Source organism: Amblyomma americanum, chromosome 3, assembly GCF_052857255.1.
Source record: "Amblyomma americanum isolate KBUSLIRL-KWMA chromosome 3, ASM5285725v1, whole genome shotgun sequence".
Lineage (NCBI taxonomy): Eukaryota > Metazoa > Arthropoda > Arachnida > Ixodida > Ixodidae > Amblyomma > Amblyomma americanum.
In genome coordinates, this window is record NC_135499.1 from 74,978,476 (window position 1) to 75,000,695 (window position 22,220).

A 22,220-nucleotide genomic window follows, 5' to 3' on the forward strand; every position below is an offset into this window, starting at 1 on the left:
ATTTAGCTCACATTGCCATTTACTTTGAATCTAAAAAAACATGTTTCCTTGTTTATGAACAATATTACTGCATTCCTAATTGTTTCTTATGATATGTACAGAAAGCGCAAGAAAGATTGCCTTTTTTTGGCCAAACCTTTTGGACGTTCGAAACGGGGTCTCCACGATAGAATTGCTTTAGCCGAAGAAATAGCATGATCTGCGTCTGACCAGGGCATTGGCCGCTGATACTGAGGCTTATAGGACGTAGAAGAAGGGCTCTAACGAGCACCAGTAGAAGGAACGGTTGGGGATGATGTGAGAGCTGCCGATCAACACGCTTGAGCAGAGGCGTCCGGAGCTAAATTTCTTAAGTACGCAGCGGATATGCTGGCGTCCGCTATTGAAGTAATACTTCAAACAGTTCTGTGACTACAGTGTATCTCCGAGCCAGAATGTGAGGTTGTTCGTTACCTTCGAAGGCATGTCGGAAAAAAAAAAAGATATTAGAGAGATCTTCAAACAGATACCATCAAAGCGGGTGAACGCAAAGACGTAAAAATGTGCCTGAACCAGTTGTATTGTGTTGCGCAGCACTATGGGCAAATAATGAAACAAAAAGCCGCTACCCTAGTTCTTTCGGGAGGAGGCGATATATACCACGCACTTCAGGAAAGCCCATCAATAATTTTAAAGTACTCGCAGACCGTTCATGAGGCGAAGAGAATTTTTCTACGGCATGGTAATACCTATGTTTGCAGACGTCAAAAAGAGAGTCATATGTTTATTAATAAAGTGAAGAAGTGAGTAATAACAGTTCACTTTGTAACTATTAGGGTGTATTGGCATCTGTGGAAAGACTCCACGGCAAATGTGTTCTACCATGGCCTTTGTCATCACATCTAGACAACCGAAAGTGGCGCTTATTGCCGGCTGTTGAATAGTCTATACCACTTGAGCCATAGCTTCGGGACAATAGAACTGCTTACCGCGAAAAGCTGTTTCAGGGAGCTCACCCACACCGGAAGGTAGGTTCCATCTCGGGCGCGATCTCGCCCTGCGCCGAACTGCAAGTGCTACAGAGAAGGGGGGGGGGGGCATCGCAGTATACCGACAGATGCTTTTGCCACAAATTGGCTGCAGTTGCGGGATCGGCCTGGCTGGTGTGTCTCCGTATCAGCGTTTCGGGCAAGCCCTCTCCCCCCCCCCCCCCCCCCCTTCGGCCAGCGCCCTCCCCGCGCGGAAGGCTCGCAGTTTTTCGTGCCCTCGTTTCGGAGCACTCTGCATTGCTCCCTTGGCCATCACCCCTGAAAAGGCAAATACGGGTAGAGGGAACAGTCTTGGCTTGCAGCAGGGAAACACCACGATTTGCTCTGCTTACTCTACTATAGCATATGGCGGTCAAATCGCAGACGCCGCTGTCGGCCGGCTTCAGAGAGGAACCTGCTGCCCGGGAGGATGTGGGCTGAGACTCAATGCAACTGACTGCGCTAAGAGCGCCTGCTCATATTGGCTACAAATCTTGCGTTTGCCCGTCAACACTCTCCTTCGTTTTAATAAAGACTCTTGGTTGTCATTTAGGCCAAACGCACTGAATTCAGTACTGGTAACTGTCATTCACTCTTCGAATTTCTGTCGCTGGAAGAAGGCAGCTGGTCCGGCCGGCTCTTGGAAGCCGCGGCAGCCATGAAGGAGTCGGGCAGCAGCAGGAACGCAACCGCTGGGACATCTTTTTGCTCAGTTGTACTGTCGGGCACAAAAGTCTCCAGGACCTGTCATCGGGAACCGAAGCTGATAGCTCTGTGATTAGCCACTGGCTGGAGACCACACTTGTCGAGGTGAAAGTCGGACTCGCGTGTTATGATGTGTGCTGGTGACAGTAGCTGACCGCTGAAAAACATGGCACCTATTAGCCAAAAGCGCTTGTCGCGCGTCCTGGAGAAATTTGTCCGCCATAGTGTGTGCTAACCAACTGCTTAGCCAATGTAATTATATAGCTCTCTAGAGAAAATTATGCCCGCCTGAAACTGCTGCTAAAGATGGCCAGAGAAGATGATATAGGAACTTGGGCCAATTATCTTTAACCGGGCACAGGGTAATTGTGTATGCGATAGGAGCCTGACTGGTGATACAATGAGTACAAGCCGCCTGCTGCTTGGCTTCTTCAGGGTGAAATGCTTAGGAAACGGGTCTTTGACCTCACCTTGAGTATGAGAAAAACCTCGTGCCATGGCGCTCTTCGGCCACGGATGCCCTTGAGCCATAAAAATCCATAATAAGCATTTATTTATTTAAGATACCCTCAGGGCCTTTGCGGGGCATTACATAGAGGGTACCGATAAGGCATGCCTATGATCACAGAAGATCAAGAAGAAAGAAAAATAAAGCAAAAATGATGCAGCATTTTGCGACGCATATCAACACATATCTAAACAGCTTTAAAGAATGAAATTTGAATATATGACACATAATAAACGAGTAAGGAATCGCACTAAGATATGTATACACGCGAATCCACTTTGAATTAGAGACTTGTAGTCGCTATTAGTAATAGCACTCAACAAATTTGGGAAATTGCTTCCGTATCTCGAAAACCGTGCGGCTGTGGAGAACGCACAGCGAATTAGCGCCACTGCGTAGTGGAGGTGGTCACTTGACATTCTCTGCCGAGCCCGACGGTGGTGCTCTCCGCTTATCGCCACTTCCCTGCACCAGCACGGGCATAGCAGAGGATATCATGCGGAATGTGCACCATGTGAGATTGTTAAGCGAATGTTTAAGTGTGCTTTTAACAAGACGCCTGCATTTACCGCTTGCGTCATTTCTATCACGTATTTTGACAAGCCAGAACTGGAAAAGCAGAATGCATTGGTGCTGTTAGTGTTGAAAAGAGCGTCGTTTTCGTTAATCTTGACTTGCGACCTCCCGGGCGATAATTTTTCAGTAGGTCTTGTGGTATGTTAGTTGGTACACGATCATTGAAAAAAAGGCGCTTCTGTGCAGTTGTCTTTATGGTTTCGGTGTGTATTCGTCATCTATGCGCACGCTATGTATCTAAAATTAATTCTTCAAGGTATTTAGATTTTGATTTTACTGTTCAAGGTTTTTATTTATCATGATTTCTCGTTTGCTCGGGTCTACATCCAACAGCAATTAAACGCACCCCTTTGTTTCGAATCATCCCCTCGAAAAGCAGTAAAAACAGGCATCGTTCAATGTTGCCTTCAATTGCTCTCGAGAAGTCATGTGTGCATCGGCTACAAAGAAATTTCCACTATCAAATGCAAAGCTTCAGTGGGGTGGGGTTTCCTCATTATTTTGTCAGATCTGTCACAGAAAAAAAATATTTAGGAAGCTTAGGGAATCAAAAACTTATTGCTTCTGAACCATACTCTTAAAGGAAATGCAATAGCAGATGGAGGTTAACCCACCCCTCAATATTCCAAGCGGCTCCCAGAATCTCGGGAGCAGGTACACTACATCAAATTGCTTAGGATAATTTCGTACTGATTAGTGGGTAGTTGAATGTGGATTTGTTGGTGAATTACTGAGGATTAGTGGAGATCAGAAGAGAACAATAGCTGGATTAAGGTGGTAGAGTAGGTATGGTTAATATAGCACCTTATGATAATCTGAACGGAAGGTGCTCGAAGATTCTCGTGCTCAAATTTACAAATTTCGCGGTGATGATAACGCCAGCAGCCCTCGACCAAACAAGGAATTTCGTTGCAAAGAAACCTCATAATTTTTGCAAGACAACCTAAATGCTGTCGCACTATAAATGAAGGTCCCGTTCAAGCAGTCCCTTCTCCAAGAAAGTTTGCTTTTATTCCCAATCTTTGTCATATCTCACAATCTTGAAAAAGTGGGAGACCGAGCTACAAGTGGGAGACCGAGCTGGTGCCAGCCTTTTTTTGCGCACTGAACGGCCTTACAACGATGTGTGCAGCAGGGAACGGATAGCGTAAAATCAAACTAACCATGCGGGACGAAATATGGCCATAAGAATGTTAGCTGCGTAAAGGAAGAGGTTAATACTGTTAAGCTTACATGTGGCGCAGCATATATAGGACAAACAGGAAGATATATAAATGATGGATTGTGTGAGCATCAGCACTAGCATGACAATCATTTTCGCGCCCTCTAATTGTAAACAGCAGGGCACTTAAGTGCACGCCACACATAGAAAGGATCCGCTTCCTATGCTAGACGCACTGTCGTTATCAGCGAAGGAGCTAGCATACTTTGCGAACACTACGTAAACAGAATAACGGTACTGTGTCGCTTTTTCATGCGTGTTCTGCATGATGATAAAGGTTATTTTCTTGATGTTTATCTCTTGGCCGCAGTAATTTTTTGTGTGCAACAATAAATAAAGTATCAAATAGCAGTGCGCCTTGGTGCGTTGTCAACGCTCCGGTTACGTTTGGCGCCGGCAAGTAAAAAGCGTCAAAGCATGTCGACCAACAGCATGTGTTAAACCTAAAGCGGGAACAGAAGTGCGCTCGACTACGCAGACGCAGATGAGAAAAAAAGTATGTATCTCAGTATGAACGATGCACTTACATGGCCTTGGCCTTCGGCATGTACACTAGAAAGGCGATGCAGAGCCCAGGCAGAGGCGGACTCGGGCCATCGTGCTCAAAGCCTGCCCTCGACAAGGGAATCTGCGAGAAGTTATCCGGTGCGCAAATCAACAGGCTCATTTGTACGCACTTGACCTGTACTATTTCATTCTCGGGTCGTCCTAGAGCGAAGCCTATAACATCCCTTGTGAGGTTGCATAAAGAACCTATATGCATGGGTGCCGTGTTGTGCAGGCACTCCATATAAGCTCCATTGCTCACCGCTTTTCGGATCATGCTGTTAGCCGTAGTCTATCTCTACAACTTTATTAGCATATGTTGTCATAGGCTTGGCTCCAGGTGGTTTCTTGCGAGTTTTTTTTCTAGCAGTCACATTTCAATACTTTCAAATTCCCACAAAGTTCTCCCAATTATGCGCCCTTCATGCACTCGAAAACTAGAAAAATTAGCCTCTTTGTTTTGGGACAAAATGTTAACGAACATTAAGAATTTCTGCTCTCTTCTCATTCTGAAATTTTTATTCCGTAATTTCGTTTGTAATAAATATCATTGATATATTTTGAGAGAATAAGGCAGGCCTGGGGCCACGTAAGATGCGCTACCGAATAAAAAATATTGATACTATAGAAAATATAACAATAATTATATTGAGATTAACAATAATAATAGAATTTCGTTTGCATCATTTTACCTGATCCAGAAAGCCTACTGAAAAAGCTAAAGAAGAAAACATAAAGTCTTCAAATCTTGTGCAGAAAAAGAAAATATGTCGACCTAAAATTATTTATACAATAATAACTCTCAGCAAATGTTGGTTGTGTTACACCACTAAACACAACTGATCATTTTCTCAGGCACCTAAAATTTACGGGCGGCACTTATGGCTGCTTACGTGCAATAAATGGGAGAGCACGAACGTGGAGTGTTGTGATTGCGGCGAGGGCGTGCTACTCTAAAGCAATGACCAGAGTCGTTTATCTGCTCGCGCCGCCCGCACGGAAGCTGTAAAAGACAACGATACCCATGCCCAGCGCGATACACTGCCAGTCCGAAGTGTCCATTACTCGGTCTTCGTCACCGCCTGCCTGCTTCGTTTCCTGGTGGTGCCAGGCGTTTCTTTTGCTTGAGCCCTGCCACATTCATGGGTTTTTCGCAAGTGTTCAAGGTAGCACTGCTGACTCGGGTGACGTAAGGTCACCGTCGCGCTGTATGTAGGCATGTCTTTACCCTCCCCGGGAGGAGGCTGGGCAGCTTGGTTCTCCAGCCTGCCGGTCGAAATCTTGCCTTTGATTTCGTTTCAAAAGAATGGTGATGATTCAATTCGGGTGGCGCGTGTACTGAGAGGAGATGGAATTCTGGAAATGAAGAATCTGGAAACAATACAGCAATAACTGAAGAGTCTAACAAGTCACACTGTTTCTACACCTCTGAGGTGCGACCTTTCGGGAGGCGTAGCATTGTCTGTAAATCAGCAAACATTTAGTGTGTGTCCGATCTGCTCCAGTGTAATACCTTCAGTTCGCTGCAGCTTAAAGCCTCCATTCCTGAGCAGCTTGCGTGCATTAAAGGCATTGTACGTGGGGTGGACCCGGCATCTTCCACTCAAGAAATTTTGGAGGAAGTGCAGGATGCCGGAGCAGGAATTATTTCTGTATAACGTTGATCTCGCGCGGCGGCTGTAGTGCGCGTTGCTACGGAGTCAGTCATAACTCTGTTGGTAATGTGCGACCAGCAAAAGTTAAAATTTGGCCACTTGTCTACCGCGCGGACCCACTTCATCCTCGTCCCCTGCAATGTACCAACTGTTGTCAATTTGGACATAGTGGTAGAGCCTGTGAGTCAGTGACCAGATGTAGGGTGTGTGGTGAAGGCCACTTTTCCGGCAGCTGCTCTGCTGGACAACCAAGCTGTAGTCTATGCAGTAACGTCCACAGCGTCAATGACCCCACTTCCGAAAAACGGTCACAGCAGCATAATTTATTGTAAATAATTGAGCAGAATCACTGCTCCAGAGCAGACGCTTGTGCACTCCTTAACCACTAAAAACACTCTTCCGTCAGCCTTGTGCGTTCCTCTGCTCCTGACCTGGAGGCCACATTGCGTGCCTCAATAGTGTCCACCGTCGAAGAAGCCCTCTCAGTAGTGGTCGAGCGCATTCTCAGCAGCTTCACGCAGGCGTTCTCTGATATTGTTGCAAATCAAGTTGCTTCTCAACATCAGCCTGTAGTTTCGCCAGCATCAACATAACATCAAGCCTGTGCCGAAAGTTACACTGCTACATCATCATCAAAAGAGTCCCGGTCCAAAGCGTCCCTGCTATTCAAAGCATCTCTGTCAGTCTTTCTCGCAACAGTGTTTGCCCTACTGAGGAAATGGCTTGTCCTACGCAGAAGCGTCCTGCTTCCACGTCTCCATGTGAGTCTTCCGTTCTCGAGGTCAAGAGTGAAAAAGGCCCTCTAAAGTGTCTTCCAAGTCAGATATGCTGCAAGAGGCTGTCACAGCCTCTATTCTCGAATAGTCATCAAGGCGGATGTAAATGTCTACAATTGTATTGCCGCTCGGTTGCATCTTCTCTTCCTGACTTAAAAACTCTTTTATTTTCTCATAACCCAGATATTGTGCTCTTGCAAGAAACTTGGCTCACCTCTGTAAAGTCATTTTCTTTAAAAAGGTTTCATTTTTTTCTCTAGCGGAACGCATTAATGGTAGGGGCGGCGGGTTAGTGACCCTGATGTCTTCAAAATTGTGTCACCGGGCATTAATAACTAAAAAAGTATTGCATTCTGATTGCGAGATTCTAGCTGCAGATCTCACTTTGCCGCAATTCGCTACTGTCACAGTCGCTAATTTCTATTTCCAACTGGAGTATGCAGAACAGACTATATTGACAGCTTACGTGTTAAGTCTAGCTGGGTCATAATTGCGGGAGACTTTGTCTCAAACTTGTAACGCGTTCCCGACTGCCGAAGGTGAACGCTATTGCGTGCAGGTTAGAACAAGGCCCCAAACAGATCAAACCAAACGAAACCGTATTTATATTTCAAAAGAAAGCCAATAAGAAAAGAAAGCACCAAGAAAGACACACTGAACACGCATACAATACCACACAATAAAAGAAAGAGTTCACCCTATATTGAGTGTCCCTGGTGAATAAGGTATGCCTTGTAGACAGGACGGACGCGGGTTGTAGAACTGCGACGTGTCGCTGGCGTTGGTCGAAGGAACCGGCGGAAAAGGGCCCGATGGTAGTAGGAGCGGAGAGGACCACAGGAAGACGCCGGTGGACTCCCGTCAGCCGGCCCATGAACTTGACAGCAGCAGGAGGACCGTAGCTAGGACCCATCGATGGCGTCGCGAAACGTCGTATGCTTATACAGGCTATCCAATGGAGACTTTCGGCAGCACGGGCCCAACGCCCGACGGCTGTCACCTCCACTCTTGATTGACACGATCTCCGTCGCGCTGTCCCCCTTCACACCTGGGTTTTCTGGCACGTCAGCTCTGCGCTCCTTGTGCTCGCCTCGCACCCACCATTCGCATATCCACACGCACAACGCTGCGCTGGCACGCGCAGCGCTCCGCTGTCCGACGCGCCACTGGGGACGCACCGCGTTCGAAAATCCCTCGACGATTTGGTGTGCACCTCACATATGCCCCCTTCGGAAAAAGGTTCTTCGCAGAAAAAAAAAAACTGACGTCGGTGCACACAACAGAAATATCCACGCGGGAAGCCGGCAAGTTACACGCCATTGAAGTCACCAAAGGCACTTTACAGAGTAACACGTGAAGGCACATAGAGACGCGCACAGAGGGAACTTGTGGCCGAACATTATACATATGACAAAAGGAAAACTAAAACAGCTTACAAATCATCGCGATAACCGTTTTCGTAGAACTAAGAGAAACAAAAACAACTGTGGACAATAGCGGACCGACAATATCGACAGCGACCCGAACAAATGGAGCTCCATCCGTTGCTGCTGTTATCAATTTCCTTCGCAGTTTTGCAGCTGGAGGCTCGTATTCTCAACCTTAACTCCCGTTTTTACCTTTTAACTGTATGATATTTTTGCAGGCATTTGAGTGTGCACATGGTGTGCCTACACCTATTTTTTTCTCCCACCCAGCCCATTTTTCTCACTCCTCATTGGCCAATGTTCCGCATGCCTCAAGTTGATTTTCCTCAGAACCGTTTATCGAACATTGGTGTGCCTATCAATTTTGTATGCAGAGTTGGTTGCGCAACGTCCCCCGTGGATATTGCTTTTAATTATATTATTATATTTTTCTCCAAATGCGAAGCATCTGCCATCTGGGGCACTAACTGGACTCCTCTCGGATCACCTTGACCAATACCCGCACCATAGAGTGATTGCTACATATTCATCTGGGGCCTGCCAGAAGGCAGCGGTTGGTATTTTTTTCATTCTCTCTCGTGGAGCTTTTTGATTCGAGTCGCAGACTACACACCCATATTTGTAGCACAGCTTATGGCTCTCGGGCTGGTCGCTTTGAAACTTCCCACAACTGTTTCTCAGGTGATATTCCTCTCAAATTGTCTCTCCGTTTTGCTGGCTCTGAAGTGCAGATGGGACACTTTGTTGGGCCGCTCAATTAAGTTTTTTTTTTTATTTCTGGATGGGTGAAGGTGTTCCGCTTCCTTTGGATACTAGGTCACTGCGGAATTTTACGAAATGAAGCAGCAGACTTTTTGGCAAAATCAGCTCTGGATGCTCCTCTTGCCTGTATCGTCCCTAATCTTATTCCTTTCGCAACGCCTGGTTTTTAGCGTTTTTTGTTTATAACCGCCACGTTCTACGATCTTTTACTCTATACTATTGACTGGTAACATCTCATGTACCAATGGAAGACACTCACGCGGTGGCACTAACGCGGTGCAGGATATCCTCGCTTATATCTTTACTTATGTAGATGCGGGGTCAGTAACACAATCCTTTGTGCGGCTTGTGGAAAAGTTAATACATTGGAGCATTTCTCTACTCTCTTTACGGAGGCTTGCACATCAGAAGAGAGCGCACCTAGAAATTCCCATTGCAAAGTTAGGACTCACTTTGTCGGTCCCACTTATCCTCTCTGTCGGGGTGAGCTACAGAGGTTTTGCATTGCATCGAGTTTGTGAAAATCTCCACAATTACATAACTGCTATCGGCAGAATGCCTTGCTAAATGTATCCAAATTTGTATCCAAAAAGTAATCTGAATGTATAATTTTCTCAGATATTCTCCCGTTAGTTTTTCCTTCCTTTTTAATTATTCTGGTATATCACCCAAGGCACAATCATTAGCTTGGCACCAGTTTACCTTCTTCTTTCGGCTCTCCTTAGTGAACCCTGACCGATCCCCTACAGCGGGTATGTGCCATGTCACGAAGGCAACAACCGCAACACTGCCAGTTATACACTTGGGGTGTTGTGCTTGCGGCGAGGGCGCGCTACTGAAACGCAGCGGCCAGCGTAGCTGATCTGCTTGCGCAGCCGGAACGGAAGCAGATGACGACACCGTACCCAGCGCGATACACGTGCAGTTTACGTGTTGGGCTGATATATTTAGGCGAGGACCTACAATTCTTATGCAATGGTCAGTGAGCCTGATCTGTTCGCGCCGCCGAACAGAAGCTGATGTAGGCGACGATACACAACCCAGCACGATACACTTGCAGTTCAGCTCCTTGGATGTTGCGCTTGTAGCCAGGGCCAACTATTCTAATGCAGCAGTCAGCGAAGTTGATCTGTTCGCGCCGCCCGAATTGAAGCTGATGAAGACGATGATACCCACAGCCAGCTCGCTACTCTTCGCTGTTTCTTTTAAGAGCGTTAGCTCTTACTCATCACTTTTCGAGATTTAGTGGGGTCTGCTACAACGCTTGATCACAGCGCCATCTGTGGCAGCAACTACTCCTCCCGTTTCGAGACTTTGTGATGTCCCCTACCACCCTGAGATGAAAGCGCCATCTGTGGCTACAACTAGGAAACAGCGCGTCTCGCATTTAGACTTATAGCGCCATCTACAATAGCATTGTAGAAACAACCACCAGCCGTGTGACATTGATGTAGGCCGAGAATTCGGCTTGCGGTACGATATGGTAACACTTAAATTAGTTACTCCACGTGTACAATGTGCACCTATTATGTAATTGTTCTTTTATTTCTATACCACAACCCATACGGTTTTATTTGCCTACTATATTCGGTATACAACTGTCTCGGGATGGGTGCCGGTTGTTGTCGGAGTATATATAACGAAACGAATGTAGGAATGTATAGCGGTCGCGTAACGGGACAGAGTTCTTACCCGTCTAAGGTATTTTTTAAGCAGTGAAGGGGGGGGGGGGAGAGATGAGAGGGCACAAGAAATTTTAATGAGCGCCATATTGGATTCGAGAAACCGAAACTATGCCGCCATTTCGTCCCCTGACGTCACACTCACATAGTTCTACCTCTATCCACCATACTGGACCGTGACGTCGATATTGGCTCGCGGCAGGCGGTTGTTTCTACAATGGTACTGTAGACGACGCTGAATTCTCAATGCGATATGCGCTGTTTTCTAGTTGCAGCCACAGATGGCTCTTTGAGGTAAGTGTGGTCGGAGACCTCACGAAATCCCGAAACGTGATGAGTAGTTGCTTCCACAGATGGAGCTGTGATCAAGGGTTGTAGCAGACCCCACGAAGTCTCAAAACGTGATGAGTAAGGGCTAACGCTCTTTAAAGCCAACAACAACGATTGTTGTTGTGTTTGCGGTGAGGTTCTACTATCCTAATGCAGTGGTCAGCGAACTTGATCTGCTCGCGCCGCCCGAATGGGAAGCTGATGACGACGACCATACGCACAACTAGCACGATACACTTGCAGTTTAGCCTCTGGGGTGTTGCGCTTGCGGCGAGGGCCTACTGTCCTAATGGAGGGGTCAGCGAACCAACCTGATCCTATCGCGCTGCCCGAATGGGAAGCTGATGAAGACGACCATACCCACCACTAGCACGATACACTTGCTGCTTAGCGTTTGAGGTGTTGAGCTTGCGGCCAGGTACTGCTATTCTAATGCAGTGGTCAGCGAACCTGATCTGTTCACGGCGCCCGAATTGGTGCTGATGCAGACGATGATACCCAGTCAAGCACGATACACAAATGCAAAAACAAGAACGATTGCTGTTGCGTTTCTGACGAGGGCCTACTATTCTAATGCAGCGGTCATCGAACCTGATCTGCTCACGCCACCCGAATTGAAGCTATTGTAGATGACGATAACCAATCTAGCACAATACAAAAAGCCAACGACAACAACGATGGGTGTTGCGCTTGCGTCGAGGGCCTACTACTCCAATGCAGCGCTCAGCAAACCTGACCTGCTCGCGCCGCCCGAATGGAAGCTGATGTAGACGGCGATATCCAACCTAGCACGGTATACGCGCAGTTTAACCCGTGGGGTGTAGCGCTTGCGGCGTGGGCCTACTCTTCTAATGCAGTGGTCAGCGAACGTGATCTGCTCACGCCGCCCGAATTGAAGCTGTTGTAAACGACGATACCCAAACCCAGAACGATACACTGTACAAGGCAGCCTGGCCGATCCCCCACTGTGGGTAAGTGCCACTCCAACAGAGGACATCAACAACCTCAACACTTGCCGTTGAGCCCTTGGGGTGTTGCGGTTGCGGTGAGGGCCTAATATTTTAGTGCAGTGGTCAGCGAACTTGATTGGTTCGTGCCGCCTTAATGAAACCTGATGAAAACGACGATGCCCATACCCGGTACCATAGACTTGCAGTTTAGAGCCTAGGAGTCTTGCGCTTCCCGCGAGGAAATAATTTTCTAATGCGGTGGTCAGCGAACCAAATCTGTTCGCGGCGCCCAAATGGAAGCTGATGACAACGACGATGAACCAACCCAGCCCGATACACTTGCGGTTCAGCTCTTGGGGTGCTGTGCTTGCCTCGAGTGCGTACTTCTCTAATGGAGTGGCCGTCGAAGCAGATCTGATCGTGCCAACGAATGGAAGCTGCTGAGGATGACGATACGCTAAACCAGATTGAAAGACTGGCGGCTGAGCGCGCGGCATTTTGCGCTGCGATGATGACGCAGAGCTGTAATTAAGCGGCCAGTGAAGTTTATTTGTTCGCTGCAGCCTGGATTACAAATCAACTTCGGGAGTAATTTTGTTTAAGCAATTTTTTATTTCTTTGCTGATGATGCAGGCACTGAAGTTAATGTAACAAGGTCAGTTGGGACTTCCAAGCGTCTGCCGTGGACAGCACCGAATTTTCCGCCTCATGAGCCAAATAATGAGTTCGCATTTATATCCCTGCAGAAAATTCTTATAATAACAATGCACTTATTGTTGAGCTCCTGGTCCTGCTAACTGAGAAAAGTGGTTTTCTCCCTATAATGTAAAACAAGTCCGGTTTTCTTGGGAATCGCATTCAATTGTGATGCAACCGTGTAACATTGTAAGACACTGTTATGTATATATTATTTAGAATAGTCTAAACTAGCGATGCGCAACAAAACCTTTCTTTTGAGATTGTCCTGCGCTCGCACCGAGTAGCTAAGACTGCCGCTTGAAACCAAATAGGTGCGTTTTTTACAATGAATAGTAGAAAACTACTAGCGTCCCAAGGGGGATCTGTGGATATACTGATTGTTATTCCTTATCTTGCGATGGGCTATACTGCACTCATAAACAAATCCGATTTGAGACGATGCATTAATAGGCAAAGATTTTTCAGGTTACTGTCTAATGGTAGAGAACGTAATAATTAAATACTTTCCATGTATGCACACAACTTTTCACGTGTTTTATATAGCAGTCATTGCCGGTGATTTCTTTGTATCGGCGGGAAGAGTCGATAAAAGCGATTTATGTTTGCGTAGAGGCCGCGGGCGTTGCCTTCAGTACTTCACTCAGTACTGCGTTGTCCAGAAACTTGGAGGGGCGGGGGGTACTCACGTTGTAGATGAGGTGTACCCCTTCTAATTGCATAAGCTCCGAGCGTAAGCTGAGATTTTTGGCGCTCATGGGCCTGAGCAAGTCCTCGCCATATGTTTCAGCCATGTCTCCAGCTATTCCTGGTGTTGGCGTTGCCTTTAGAGGTGGCGCTGCATCAAAATGCGAAGAGAAAATGAGCTCGTCAGCAGTATTAGCACAGGGGCAACGGGCGTCGCACCTAGGCGCCACAGACCTCCGTGCGCTATGAGCGAATGCTAGGAGACTTTAGAACAGGATGTCGAAACATAACCGGAAACAAAACAGAAATTTCGCCTCGAATCGGAACCTCACCACAGCAATAGTTTTTCGCCATCTTGGAACTGAAACGAAACAAATGGGACGAGAAATTCCGAAGCAGTTCTGAATAACGTTCAGCATACTTTTTAGTGCATGTAATGATATATTTTGTTCTTGCCAAATCGGATATGTTACAGCACAGACTTAGCCAATGAATACCATGCCGGGTGGTGAGAAAATGTCACCTCCTGCGTGAGTTGAAAAAATTGTATATTGAGCGGAGCCCAGAAACATACTTGGCGCTTCTAAATTGCGAATTCAACGATTTTAAATTCGTTAATTGTGCAGCGATTGATAAGCTTGACTTCATTAGAATCTGTTCCGTTCACTTGTACTTAGATATAACAGGACTGATGAAACTTCTCGAACTCATAAAGCACCGTAGTGCCAATTGCTTCTCAGCATCTGTACCATGTACCATCACTATTTAAAAAAGGTGCAAAGAACCTACCGCACATTTGCATTATACGAAAATTGCCGTACATCAGCAGTAAGCAACGAATTAAAGGCTGCCCCAATGGAAACTTTTTTTTTCATATTACGAATACACGTTGCTGCAAGCGACAGATGTGAGCACGTAAAGGTGGGATCAGAGATTTGGACAACGCTTGAAGAAGCAAGAATGAAAAGAAACAGCCAGAGCAAACTGTATTTCAGTGACACTTGTCACGTCAGGTTCGTCGTGGTCGGGCCATGGCCTTCTAGTTTTGCCGTCTGGCCACTTAGCGGTCTGGTAATTTTTGCCTTTGCCTTTGTATTGATGTCGGTGGTTTTCTTTTAGGAGCGAAGCTGTTCGTGATCGATGCTTTCATGGGACAAGGCGCGGTAACTCGGGCGTAGCAGTGTGGAGAGGGCAAAGCCTAACGCGGGGGAGAGCAAGCGCCAAGCACAGGTGCAGCGTAGCGGGGAGATGGGGAGCGGGCCCCAGGCACATTTGGGCAGAGCCAGGGCACGGATGAGAGCACGCGTCGAGCGCAGGTGGGCGGAGGGAGTGAAGCAGAGGAGAGAGAGTCGCCAAATTGGAGAGCGTTTCGCCCAGCAGATGGTTCGGAGGAGAATTCATACACTAGTGAGTGCGCTTGGCGGTTGTTTATGAAATGTTCGGAAAATGTGTTTTTAAAATCGCGCGCTGTCCGAAAGAAAAAGCCGGCGATCGGGAGCCCCAGCGAGATATTGCGCGCGAACGGGCACAGCGTCGTCAGCCGAATCCAGAATACCGCGAGAGGGACACCGAAGCCATGCACAAGCGGAGGGTGGAAGATCCCGAGATTTCAGCGAGACAAGCCAAGCGCGAAAGTATTGCGACGAACCTCGAGTTTAAAGCAAGGCAAGTCGAAGCGCGACGGCTTTATGAGGAAGCCAACTGAGAGAAGGGGACCGAATCAAATCGACGACAAAGAAACGCGAACCAGCGTCGTCGAATGCTCGAAGCAGTCGGTAAGGAAAGAGAGATAAGCTTTAGTGGTAAGAAAAGAGCGTATCGTTGACAGATAACCACTCAGCCAATAGAGTTGCTGGCTTTGAGAAGTTCTATGAAGCTTAGCCTTGCGATTAGGGAACGCCAGGCAGTTGCGCTGTCAACATCAGCATTCTCGATGTTAAGTCAATGAAGCTGTGCTACTTTTTCCTTCTTTCTCTGCCGTTTCTTCTTAATAACGAATAGGAAATAACAGGCCTACCTAGCAAGTTTTCTTCATATTACGTTCACAATGGGTTTCGCATTTCGTCCCAGCGGAACTCGGCGACTATGTGCTCGTGGGACGCATTTATTGACTGTCGTCCTCGGTTTCTCTTAAATTACCCTCTGTTTTCCACTTTCTGGAAATGTAGCCTAACTCACTTCAATTCTCTTTCGTTATAAAGACATTCAAAGATAGCACGCTTCCTTGGAGCTAAATTTTCAACATTTCGGAAAAGGCATGTATATAACACAGAAATCGACAATCATACCGGAGCAGGTTTAAGGAAATGTAGGTGCCTGCAAAAAAATTCCGCAATTTCCCACCAAGACATATTGCCACACTCCTGACAATCTGCCGGCGCCACCTGCTGGCCGCACCTTGTCTTCTAGCGCGTAGCCGAGCGTCGTCTTCGTCTCAAATGAGCACTGCTGTTCGCCGAGCCTCGCCTTAGTAAACGGCTCTGCTTCCCACTCCCTGCTACGCTTGTCGGTGACATTTGGTAGAGCCGTGCGGGGTACTATCCCAAGCACACTGACCCCGACAATATCCTTGACGCTTCTCCCCGACGCGCGGTCGCCACTCCTGTCCACAAAGTGAGCCGCCGCCTGCAAGGCCTGTAACCCGAGTTTTAGCCAATGATAAGGCCTGTGCGAGCTACGGCTTCCACGACTGGCAGCCAGACAGGTCAGTACTCCGGCAGTGCCCCGCCGTACGTCCTTCTCGCATCGCGGTCGCCACCATCCTTCCACGGCGACCAGTTCGAAGACGTAGACGATTGGTTGGCCAGTTCTGACCGTGTGGCCGCATTCAACTATTGGGAGGATAAGCGGGAGCTGATCGATGTGTATTTCGCACTGCAAAGATTGGGGAAAACGTGGTTTTGGAACCACGAGGCGTCGTTCTCAACTGGGCAGCTTTCTGCCTTGAGTTGCTCGCCACATTCAGGTCGAGCGAGATGAAGGAAAATGCAATTTTAAAATTCCCTTCGCTCCAGGTCACAGCACTCCAACGAGAGCATGCCCATGTTTATAGAGGGCATGACACGCCTCTTCAATCGGGCGGACCCATCCATGCCCGAAGCTACAAAGGTACGGCACCTTATGCGTGGGGTGCAGCTGTTTGTTGGCCTCATGTGTAACCTTCCTAGAGCCATCGCCGCCTTCCTCAAGAAAGCTACGAGCATGGAACATTCATTGCAGGAACGGGGTGCCCAATACGGCCGTCAGGCATATGTAGCGGCCGCTCTCTACGACGCGTCCTTGCCAGCGCCCGGGGATGAGAAACAGCGGGAGCTTGTGGGGAGCACTGTCCGCGAACTGCGATACCTCCACATGGATGCTCCGTCGGCAAGGATAGCTTTTACAGGGGACGTCCGTAAGCGGCGACCGGGAAATCCCTCGCTCCGTGAGCCGTGAGCGGCGAGCGGGGGGAGGGGGGAAATCCGGCGAGCGGTGCAGCCATCACCAGCACCACTATCGGAGCCGCACGTGATGTCCTACAGCGATGCCCTGAGCGGACCTGCTTCCGCGCCGCAAGCGTATCGCCCCTTCGCCGGACCACGACATCCCCACCGTTACCTGCGTCCCATCGAGCAGCAGCAGGACCTGTGCCCTCCTATCAGTAAATCGCACTTCCAACAATCGCCCGCTCTGCTGCTACTGCGGGGAGCCCTGCCATATTTTTTTGCAGCATTCCATTTCATAAGAAGGTTAGTCCTCACTGGCGTCAAAGGACATAACTGTCACCTCTCCGCGAACGTCTGAGTTTGAGAATAATGCGAACGTGAAGTGGTGCAATAAAACGTGTGGTGCAGGAAGCCGCAAAAACAGGGCGCAGAAAGACGGCGAAAAAACTGCACCAGCTGTAACAGAAGTGAAGCAAACAAAAAAAAAGTTCCGAAAAGGAGGCGCAGGAACGCGAGAGCGTAAGAATGCGTATCTTGGCGGGAAATAATTCCTTAGAGTGAGGGACGCTGCGACGCAAATAAGGGGCGTGGAAGCGGACAGCGAGGCCGATTTGCAGATATGCAACCGCAAGAAAAGCGCACCAGCGACGCACACGCAGGGCGCTGCCGAGCATAAAGAAAAACTACGCGCTGACATGGGATACTAAGTGATCGGCGCGGTTGGTGAGTCGCGTTGTCAGCAGTGTCATGCATAACATGTACCAACGCCGTGTGAGTTCTTGTGGGCGTAACGTGGCATGTAAGGTGCAGAAAACGCAGGTAAATGTGAAGAAGTGGACAACAGATTTCGTGCAGTTATGCAAGACAATGTGTAAAGGAAAACAAGCAAATGCAAAGCGAATCGTAACTTAAAAGACGCTATCTACTGCCCTCAGTCACCTCTGATAAAGGAGCCGAGTCGGCTTCGAAACGTTAGGTTAAAGTTAAAATTTTTGGTTGAAGATGTACAGTTTCTTATAAGTCGTCAAACCCAACCAGACTGGCAAATCTGTCAAAATGTTTAGTTTTCAAAGTGAATCGTGAACATGCTACGCTTATGATCAGCGTTACCACACGTTTAATCGCTCTTAAGTATATTTTTCTGCTCAGTAGTAGCATTTCTGGACAAAATATTTGCAGATCCCTTCTTTTAAGTCATGAGGGAATGACATATCAGAGCCTAGCAAATCATAGAACTGTTATCAATAAAAAAGAATACACTCCAGAAAAAAATCACCACTAAAACTGTGCAGTGTGCCGAGAGCGCAAACGCAGAAAGCAACCTGTAAAAGCCTACACCTAAGACCCCAGCTTATGGCGCTCCCTCCCTTATTACTCAAGCTTGCCACTACAAATGTGCTTAATGACAACCCTAAAGAATTCGTACTGGAAGCAAGATCAGGTAGCATTTGGAAGTTTTGTATATTTGATATTTAACAACGTATAAAATTTTACTGAATATGTGTGGCGAAACCACCACATTGCCTCGTTGGAGTTAGGTAGAATGTACCCATGAAAGAAAGCGGCGGATCCATGCCCCATTCTAATCTAAGTCAGCAGTTTCGGTACAACAAGCAATTCAGGTCACACGATTCGTTACGTTTGCAATTAAAGCAGGTCTCCAAACAACTTTGATGATGATAGTGGATTTTTATTATGCAGTGCTGATAAGGAGGCTGGAACATTACGGTTTTCGTGGAAAAGACAGTGCTTTTATCAATTCCTGCCTATAACACCGTACCCAAACAGTAGCCATAGATGATTCTTTGTCCGACCCACTTCAAGTTTTCTACGGCGTACCACAAGGGAGTATTCTGGGCCCCTTTCTTTTTAACTTGTATGTGAACGATGTGTGCAACATAGCCCCATCCGCTGTATTTATAAACTATGCAGATGACACAAGTATATTTTTTACAGGAGAATCCAGGAATAAGATAATAGCTTCAGCCAATGTAGCGCTAATGAAGCTTGATGAATGGACACAAAAAAATAGCCTGAGGATAAACGCTGATAAAACGAAAGCGGTTCTGTTTCATAGCAGAAACAAAAACATCGGTACACAAAATAAAATTTCACTACACTCAACTGTCATAGAGATTGTGCCTAGCTTTAAGACTTTGGGCGTCATTCTTCAAGACACAATGTCATGGGATGTGCACGTCGATTCCATTGCGAAAAAAGTTGTAACAAATAGTCGGTATAGTTTCTCGAAAACGTCATGTATTGCCTCGCCACATTTTAATATTAACTTACAATACTCCTCTCGACTAAACTATTGTCATTTGGTATGGGCATCAACTAATAAATCCAACATTGAAAGGTTGCTCATTTTGCAGAAAGTTTTTAAGAGCTGTAGAAATTGTTCCAGTGCACTCTCATACGCGTGCGTTATTCACAAAGTAAAACGTTATTCCGGCTGCAAACTGTTACGAACACCGGCTTTGCAAACTCTTCAAATAATATGCTAAATATAATAATGATTTTATTCAGGAAATAGCTAAACTACAAAAAATCTATAGAGTCACAATACACGCCATTTCGAGCCATGGAAAGTTAAAACAAACAGAACATACGGCCTTGAAATGTTGCAGAACAAACTTCCAAGGATAATAAACAGTTTAGAAGCTAGAAACATACAAATTGAAAAAATTACGTTCAAGACATTGCGTGCATTTTTCAAATTGTAGTACACATTTTTTTTTGCATGAGAAATGTAGTTATATGTAATGCCACTTTTCAGTTATCATGTATGCACCTCGTCTTCTTTTATGCACTGCTCCCGCGATTGCTTTTGTTATGACTTAGGTGCTATTTATCTCTACTGAGTACTGCCAACGCAAGGGGGCCTGCGGTCCAGACAAGCTGGCTACTGGAAGCTTTTTCTGCAGGCCTCCTACATCATGTATAGTGATGTAAATAAAGTTTTATTCTATTCTATTCTATTCTTATGGTACAAGGGCATCTGTGGCCAAAGAGCGCCATGGCACAAGGTATTTTCGTTCGCTCAAGGTGAGGTCAAATACCCATTTCTAAAGCATTTTTACCCTGAGTAAGCCGAGCACCGGGCCGGGGAAAGCTTGCACCAATTTATCAACGGCGTGTACCAGGCGGCACTGGGAATCGAACTCCGCCCCTCCCGCATGTGAGGCGGATGCTGAACCACTAGGCCACCGCTACGGGCCCCAGTTTTCAGAAAAATATATACCCTAATGAGAATATTCGAGGGAGGGTTTTTTTTTTCGCAGAGGTTTAAAATATGATTACCAAAGAGGAAGAGTTGCTGAGAATTACCAGTACCAGTTGATGTGGTCGTACTACTGCTGGTTTCTTACTGAAAAAAATTGAAGGAAAAACAAGTCGCCATCTATGTAAAACCACTGCGATCTATGTTAAGCACCTGAGCTACGGCCGGGGGAATTAAGGGGAGGAGAAGTTGGGCGGCGCGAACACAGTGATAGAAGGGAAAGAGACAAGGGACGGGGATAGAGATACATTTGCTATTTACAAACAAACACGATAGAATCACACAGTGCTGAGTAAAAGCGACAACATGGCGAATATAGGCAGACATTGTTGAGTTCTCCAAGCACTGGATTTAAAAAAGTATGACTTAAATTCGGCACTTACAGCAGCTCTCGAGAGTGAACCGCAGAAAGGAAGGAATGAAGGAGTCTGCTCTGTTCGGTGACACTAGCAAAACTACGCAGGAGATCCGGAATGCCGCTCAGGATCGTATGCAAAGCTAATGTGTGCTGGAATAATGACCTAGCAGCAGTCCTTCTCATGGGTTATAATAATATACACAGAATTCTAGAGCATTTGGCGCTCCCGGGAAATGCGCATGGGCATTTCATTTGCGGTAAGCAGATTCAGGAGAATGAAGACGGGCATGTTTACTGCTCCCATCACTCGATGAAGCAGTGTCAGAGGGGGCGCCATAAAATCTCTGCGCAGAAGGAATAACGGGGAAGCCGAATGGTTGAAGCTAGCATACATAATATTCAATTCATCTGAGCTGAATTATTCGACCTTCTGGTGGGTTTCTTTGGATAATATTAGCGGAAAGTTCATTTACTGAACGCAAGTAACGCATACAACTCATAGTTAAAAAAACTAATACGAGATAAAAAATGGCGTTTAAGAGTCAAATTGATATCCTTGTGTTCATAGTATGGTCGCAGCCACATGCCATAACCGGCCAAGTGTGATATCTCTTTATTTTACTGCCTTATCGACGTTCCAGTCTCGAGGTAGGTAGCAGTCATGGTCTTTCTGGCCGATGCCATTGTGCTAATGTGGCCGATGCCGATGCCACGTTGGCACCGCCATGGCGCCTGCGGGGTGACCGGCGTTTTGAATTGCAGCACGAATGGATCGTACAGGACGAAGATGACTCAACGCACAAGTCAACACGCTGTCGGTTGCTGCACGTATGATGAGAGGCTGGAGCAGTATAATGCATTTAACACGTTTTCTGTCTGGATCAGATCCTCGACTGGACAGCATGCGCGGATATTAGGCGCAGCCGATATTTATGCGCGATGAGTGCATGGTTTCTCCTCAGATGATAAGGTACGATTAGTACATTATGAAAGTACGGTGTGCGCTGCAGAAGCTTAATAATTTCTTCGTTGAGATGTAAATTCTATCCGCGCAGTAACAATTAAAATATAATTGGGCGCGTGAACATATCTCGGTAGTTAAAAGATGTATCTTTCACCTTCAGGCGCTGGTTCCACAAATGGGGACGCGACCTAAGCATGCTCATATTTTCGAATAAAAGGTGAATTTCCACCTTTCAATTGCGCACCCAAACATTTTGAGACACCCCCCCCCCCCCCCCCCAAACCTGTAACGGGCGCTTCTATCGCCAGCACAGCTTTCGAGGTGAAGACACACTCTTGAAGACGGCATGTTGGACCCCGCTCCCTCGTTCAGCTGCACTGAGCGCAATGCGGCGGCGGCCTGTTTGGAAGAAAAAACTGCCGTGGCAGAGCGCAATTACGCACATTTGGTGTTCTGCCAAGGCAGGATGGTATCGGAGATTGTTTGAACCATGAATCGCAGTACGTTACGCTAAAGAATATCATCTTTCGCCACTTATCTGCCAAAAAAAAATTGGCGTCTGTGAACAGTCGATAGACTCTGACAACGGGTGTATCATGTTCCAATGCCGGCTCTTGATCCGGATACTCTAATTTCGAATATTTCTCCGACAGTCAGAATT

General features: G+C 46.9%; 1 protein-coding gene across 3 annotated transcripts in view; it reads right to left on the reverse strand.

Annotated features, from left to right (window-relative positions):
* LOC144123075 (uncharacterized) overlaps nt 1-20,768 on the reverse strand; it is a 408,139-nt gene extending 387,371 nt beyond the window's left edge. Inside the window, exons 1-4 of one of the 3 annotated variants that reach the window (XM_077655979.1) lie at nt 20,621-20,768; nt 20,291-20,324; nt 13,532-13,680; nt 4,546-4,646 (exon numbers count right to left, since the gene is read on the reverse strand). In XM_077655979.1, the coding sequence (XP_077512105.1) occupies nt 4,546-4,646; nt 13,532-13,636 (206 nt within the window). In that variant the 5' untranslated portion in view covers nt 13,637-13,680; nt 20,291-20,324; nt 20,621-20,768. Of the gene's footprint in view, nt 1-4,545; nt 4,647-13,531; nt 13,681-20,257; nt 20,325-20,620 lie in introns of all 3 variants that reach the window. The other 2 variants (XM_077655976.1, XM_077655978.1) reach the window with 2 other exon arrangements.
* Between the last annotated feature and the right edge of the window lie 1,452 nt (nt 20,769-22,220).